Source organism: Myotis lucifugus, unplaced genomic scaffold (genome assembly GCF_000147115.1).
Source record: "Myotis lucifugus unplaced genomic scaffold, Myoluc2.0 scaffold_12, whole genome shotgun sequence".
Classification (NCBI taxonomy): Eukaryota; Metazoa; Chordata; class Mammalia; order Chiroptera; family Vespertilionidae; genus Myotis; species Myotis lucifugus.
In genome coordinates this window covers 5,999,155-6,005,806 of record NW_005871060.1, presented here as the reverse complement: position 1 = coordinate 6,005,806, position 6,652 = coordinate 5,999,155, and the positions used below count along the sequence as shown (strand labels likewise).

Genomic DNA, 6,652 nt, shown 5'->3' with positions numbered 1-6,652 from the left:
CCCTCTCACAATCCAGGACTGCTGGCTCCTAACCGCTTGCCTGCCTGCCTGCCTGCCTGCCTGACTGACTGACTGACTGATTGCCCCTAATTGCTCCTGCCTGCCAGCTGATCACCCTCTAACTGTTCCCCTGCCAGCCTGATTGACGCCTAACTGCTCCCCTGTTGGCCTGATTGCCCCCAACTGCCCTCCCCTGCCGGCCTGGTCGCCCCCAACCACCCTCCCCTGCTGGCCTGATTGCCCACAACTGCCCTCCCCTGCCAGCCATCTTGTGGTGGCCATCTTGTGAAGATGTGAGGACGTGATGGTCACCTAGGCTTTTATTAGTATAGATTTCTTTAATGAGAATCTTTACAGCAAAATACATATCAGCTTTATGGAGCTCTCTGAAGAATTAATGCATCAGAAATATGAGAAACCCCATGTATTCCAAATATCCCAAGGAGACAGTGGCACTTTCATTTCTTCTTTTTTTTTTTTTAATCCTCACCCAAATAGATTTTTCCACTGATTTTTAGAGAGAGTGGAAGATAAAGGGAAAGATGGAGAAAAACATTGATGTGAGAGAAACACATCAATTGGTTGCCTCCTACACGCACCCTGACCAGGGCCCAGGTCAGGGAGGAGCCTGCAACTCATTTCTTCTTAAGCAAAGAGAGCAAAATGAAAGTTATTGAGGAGTTGGGAATTCTTTCAATAGCCTTCTCCATGTGAATGGCAAAATTTTGTCAGAACATAAGACAAGAATTTCAGTTCTAGTTAACTACTGATGACTCACCAAACGTGAAGCATTCTGGAAAAGCCTAAAAAAGGCAGAGTTTAGAGCAGCAGTCACCAGTCTTTCAGACCTCACGGACCAGTGGTCCATGGACCACCACTTGGCAACCTCTGGTTTAGAGAAGTGTTAATGGTCTTCCAAATTAGCCATCCATCCTATGGGGATTAAATTTGAGGGGTTTTTCCAAACTCAAAACAGTAGCCCCATAAAATGTTTCATTAAGGACTCCTGTGGTCAGTTAAGTTTCAGGCATGTTGTAATATCCCTCCTAGAGAAATGCCGTGTGTCTGAGGAGTCTTGCAGGGAAGAAATGCCCAACTTTGCATAGCTCAGCATTTCCTGAAGTCACTTGACTGTGAGCATCCCTCTGTTTTGCTAACACATAATAAATCTCTCTGAGGAAGTACACTAAGGATCAGTCTTAGGAAAGTAGCAGAGCAGATGATATCTGAGGGTCCTGGTGGTAAGATTTCATAGTTCTGATAATGAATCTACATCCACTGTTTCTCTGTTATGTTAACATGAAGTTACTATTTATCACATTTTTCATATATATATATATTTTTTTAATGTATCCACTGCACAGGCTGTAAACAAAATGGCACCAAGCTTGGAGATGTTATCCTCCCACCCTGGGCAAAAGGGGACCCACGAGAATTCATCAGAGTCCACCGAGAGGTAATGGGGGTACACTTGGCAGTTGAACTTGGATCTCACTGGGTCATTGGCCACAGTATGAAGAGAGGACCTTGAGCAATGTATCACCCATTTGGTCAAGTTACTAATATTGTGTTTATGATTTTTAGTTATTTTAATTCCTGTTGATCACTGGCCAGTTTTTTTCCTTTCTGAGTAATTAATAAATGTCAGCCAGTGACTGAACCTTTGCTTTGAATTACAGGCTTTGGAATGTGATTATGTGAGTGCCCATCTGCATGAATGGATTGACTTAATCTTTGGCTACAAACAGCAAGGCCCTGCTGCAGTAGAAGCTGTAAACGTCTTCCACCATCTGTTTTATGAGGGTCAAGTGGATATCTACAACATAAACGACCCACTGAAGGAGACAGCCACAATAGGGTTCATTAACAACTTTGGTCAGATTCCTAAACAGGTATGGATGTTCTTATCATCAGTGTTCTCGGGTTCCGTTTTTAAGTGCTGTAGCATTTCTTTACATGATCAATGACCATACGAAATAATAATTAAAGTTAGACTAAGTTTTCAATAAAGGACCATAAATATCACCCAATAGGTTCCAAGAGTATTGCTTTCTCCTCCCTTTTACGTACAAATAAATAGAAATTTGGTTGTTCACAGAGAGTTTTCCTTGCAGGCTAGTGCAGGGTGTGCTTTCCTGTACCTGCACAAGACCTGGCAAGAGGTGAGAGCCTGGTCAGGAAAGCAGGTGGGATCTGGGGTACAGTATACACAGAGATGAGGTTTCATCCTGAGGCCAGTGATGAGCCAGTGCTGAGTCTAAGCAGAGAAATAGCATGGTCATATCTAGATCTTAAGGATCATTCTGGCCACAGTCATGCACACACATGCACACAGACGCATATGCATTGTAGGGGAGCCAAGTTAGGAGCAGAGGGCCACCTAGGGAGCTCTTGCAATAAGTAGTTCAGGAACAGGTAGTTTGAATTAAAGAGGTCTGATAAGTGATGTGAGACTACCTGCCATGGGAGTTCCTGGGACCCATCCTGTACCAACTGCTCTAATCACCTTCAGTAACGAGCAGAGCTCAAGAGACTCCCTCCCTTCTTTCGTCCCCATTGTCCAGGACACACCTGGAGGGCAGGTGCACCAGGAGTAACCAGCACTGTGGAGAAGGCTTCACTGGGCCGGTCAGACCATCCACTTTCCCCAAGTGCCCACACTTTGACCTCAACTGTCCTTCTCTGTTCCTGCTTCAGCTATCTCCTGGACTCCCTTTTTGTAGGTTAACCAACCTAGTGGTTCCCAGAGTTGACAGCTGGGAACACAGAACAATGGCTTGTCTTTGTACATGGAAAAGCTGAGAGGAACAGACAGCAGGACAGCCTGTAACCGCACTGTTCCTGGTGCAATCTGATCCCCCAGTGAAGGAACCAAGTTTACTGTAAAGTGAAATGCTTGTTGATAAACACTAATCACAGCTGAAGACTCTTAGCTAAGCCTTTCCTTTCTGCAGAGGGTTTTAAGCACAGAAACCATGTCTCATACCCTCTGAGAAAAAATAGTCTGAACAAAATTAATCAAGATAGCCCTGGCCGATGTGGCTCAGTTGATTGAGCGTCGTCCTGTGCACTCAGGGGTCTGCAGTCAGGGCACATGCCCGGCTTTCAGGTTCAATCCCCAATAGAGGGCATGCAGGAGGTAGCCCACCAATGTTTTTCTTTCTCTCCCTCTAAAATTAATAAAAACATATTTTTTAAAAATAATCAAGATACATACATGTAGGATGTTTGTTCTATTTTTAAGTGTAAGAGTTAAGCAATCTAGAAGATAAAGTCTGGGTAATAACGTATTTCTAGGATATTCCAGTGACTAATATAGAGTACTATCAAGTGTAGCAGTCCTAAAAAAATCTAAACTTCCTGGTCACCGTATTCGTGCCTCTTTCTATACCCTTGCCTGGCTCTGTCCTGAGATCCTCATATAAAAGTTCTTAGTAAATGTTCATTCATAAACATGCCTCCAAGTGTGTGGGTCTTTTTATACAACTTCAGAGGCTTGGGTCATTATTAACTTCTATAGAAAATAACAGAATTCTGATACTGTACCCCTGTATGTAGATAAAAATAGGGACAGTATGTTAAGTGTTTGGGAGCCTACAATGTATATCTTTCTCTGTGCATAGCATTTTTCTTGGGAAATCTAGAACGTCAAATTCATAATGTGGATGGTGTTACTTTCATCCTAAAACCTCACTTCCTCTAAGCTTTCCCTAGTATCTTCCCTTAGATAGCAGTTTTCTGACGGAAATAGCTCAACGCTCATTTTGAAGATGAACAGTATTTGAAAAAGTCATTTCAAATGTACATTAATACTTTTTAATCCTGTAGAAATATTGAACAGAGATGCCAAAGATTTTTTTTCTTTCTTCCTTTACAACATGGCAAAGTAAAAAGAAGGCAACAATGTTTACATTTTCAGCAAATTAGCAACACCTAAGAGACCAAAATGATGCTGCACAGAGAAAAACCACCTGAAGCCAGAAATAGCCCAATAAACAGAATGTCTGCTTGCCCTCAGTGGCAGAGCGGTGTCGATCTATAAAGAATTAGTTAATCTTTAGACACCATTGGAAAATAATTGACAGTTGACTATAGTTTGAGTAAATTAATTGACTTTTGAAAAGTTAGGAAATCATTGTACCACGATGGTGACACAAACTATGGTGTCGTAGCCCTGTCCCTGCTTCCAAAGGTGCGAGAGCTCTGGCAGTCTCTGAGCCTCTTATAATTTCTTTCCTCAGAATTTGATAATGCAGTACCTGCTGGTTGTTATGATGCTTAAGTGAAATAACATAATACCTGGCATGTAATAGGGCTTAATAAATGTTAGCTTTCATTGTAAAATGTATCATATGATCTCATACCAGCTATTTAAGAAACCTCATCCACCAAAGCGAGTGAGGAGTCGGCTCAATGGAGACAATGCAGGAATCTCTGTCCCTCCAGGCTATACAGGTGACAAGATCTTTTTCCATCATCTAGACAACTTGCGGCCTTCTCTAACACCTGTCAAAGGTAAGATGATGGGAATAAACCTTAGATTCATGATTCTGTGGGATTATTTAAGAATCCTAGTTGAGCAATAACAACTTTGCTTTATGACAATAGTGTAATTTGTAATGAGTGCTGTATTTTTGTGTTAAATCACCAAATATTCATTAGATTTTCTCCTTCTCTGTTTCTGTTTTGGCCTGTTGGATTTTCCATCAAAAAGAACCAAAATGGTTTCTTCCTCCTGCTAAAATATTGAAAATTCTAAAGTACCAACTCTGTAACTCACCCTTTATATTATATATGTAGAAAAACTTCTGCCACCTTCATTTATACATATTCTGCCAATTTAGAAATAATGGTAACAAGACTGCATTTTTAATATGCCAATTAAAAGTATTTATGAGATAGCTAAAAGTACTGCTGCAAGTGGATTATTTTCTCCTTAGAATTAAAAAAAAATGTTCTTGCAAAGTCTTGAAGTTATCATCTAAAGAAATCTAAATATTGGTGCTTCAAAGTCTGGTTAATTGGATTGGCCACCAGCTCTAGGCCATCTGCCTCATTACACAGACTTCGCCCTGCACCAGCTCTGGCCTCTGCTCAGCAAGGGTTCTGGAGCACTGGTGTGGTCGGCAGCGTTCAGGGCAGAGCAGGGAACCTGGGCCTCTCGGGGAGCACCATGGCCTTTCTTCAGGGAGTATAGGTGGCTATAACTTGAGAGGTGCCGAAGGTCTAAATTGGATCAGTCTATGTGTGGCATGCTGGGAGCATCCCAGATCCCTCTGCACAGCCCTAGCGATCAAGAAGGCAGGCCTGACTGCTGGGAGCACACCAGGTACTCAGACAGCAAGGCTGGAGGGAAAGCCTGGAGGGCAGGGCTCCGGGGACTGACAGACCATGCTCCACCTCTCAGGCCCTGTTGTCAGGATGCTTGTGTGAATATTTGGGATTACTTTACCATCCCCTATGGAATAATGAAGTTCATTTTCCCTGCCCTTGTTGTAATGTGTTGATTCATTTTGTGTAGAACTCAAGGAGCCTGTGGGACAAATAGTGTGCACAGACAAAGGCATTCTTGCAGTAGAACAGAACAAGGTGCTTATCCCACCTACCTGGAACAAAACTTTCGCCTGGGGCTACGCAGACCTCAGCTGCAGGCTGGGAACCTATGAGTCAGACAAGGTTTGCATCCTTTCTTTCTCATTCATTTCATCTTGCTCTTATGGCTGGGTATCCTGCTTAATAGGGGTGGAGAAAGCCCAGGCCAAGGGCTTGTCAACTGGCCCTCCAAGGCCCAGAGGAAGGGAGAGCAGGAAAAGGAGCGAGTGGACTAGTCATGCTTCTTACAGAACAAGCCTCTTGGGGCAAATTGTATTCTGGGGACTAGCAGTTTCCCTCCCACTCTTAGAACTCCTCCAAGAGGTCCTAGCCAGCCAGGCAGTCAGCATTTCTTACAGCCAGAGAGCCTCCCTTGGTGAGTCACTGCCTGGCCCTCTCATCTCAGTTATATTAAATGGCTGACAGAGACCTGTCACCGCATCCCCCAAGAGTCAGCGGCCACTATTTTAAGTCCTGTAAGTATCCCTGGGGAGAGGCAGTGTGTAGGGATCCTTTAGTGCCCTGTGCACCCTCTGACAGTCCCCTCCTACATGCAAGAGGGATACAGTCTGTGCCGGTGATTTGGGTTGTTTTATTGAGCCGGGTGATCGCTTTCCCCGGGGTCTTGTCCGATGGATTCGAAGAATGAAGCCACGGACAGAAGGTGATAGGTGAAAAGTACAGAACCTTTATTGCAAGCAGACACTACATCTAAAACCCTAATTCTAGATTCTAAGCCTAGGACTCTGTCCCTCCTGGATGGACAGAAGGGGACCCCATGGGGAGGGCCCCTCTCCCCCAATGGGGGAAGCCTTCTCCTCCCTTCTCTCTTCTCTCTTCTCTCTTCTCTCTCCTCTCTCCTCTAGTCTCTCTCCTCTCTTCTCTCTTCCTCTCTCTCTTCCTTCCTCTCTCTCTCTCTCTCTCTCTCTCTCTCTCTCTCTCTCAGAAAAACCAAAAAAATCCCCCTTCCTGTTCCTTTGTCTCCAGTTTACATATGCTACAGTTCTTTGCCCCGACACCTGACCCTTTCTTATTGGTCATTCTACTACATAGAATTAGT

At 43.8% G+C, this 6,652-nt stretch overlaps 1 protein-coding gene across 12 annotated transcripts in view; it reads left to right on the top strand.

Annotated features, from left to right (window-relative positions):
• Positions 1-6,652, top strand: part of WDFY3 (WD repeat and FYVE domain containing 3) — a 246,985-nt gene that overhangs the window by 222,811 nt on the left and 17,522 nt on the right. For 11 of the 12 annotated variants that reach the window (XR_002828161.1, XM_023750385.1, XM_023750389.1 and 8 more), the window contains 4 exons: positions 1,365-1,456; positions 1,680-1,892; positions 4,368-4,515; positions 5,522-5,676. Coding sequence is in view for 11 of the 12 variants with exons in the window: in XM_023750385.1 (XP_023606153.1) it covers positions 1,365-1,456; positions 1,680-1,892; positions 4,368-4,515; positions 5,522-5,676 (608 nt within the window). In the remaining variant the exon portion in view is untranslated. Of the gene's footprint in view, positions 1-1,364; positions 1,457-1,679; positions 1,893-4,367; positions 4,516-5,521; positions 5,677-6,652 lie in introns of those variants that run through there. The other variant, XM_023750392.1, reaches the window with a different exon arrangement.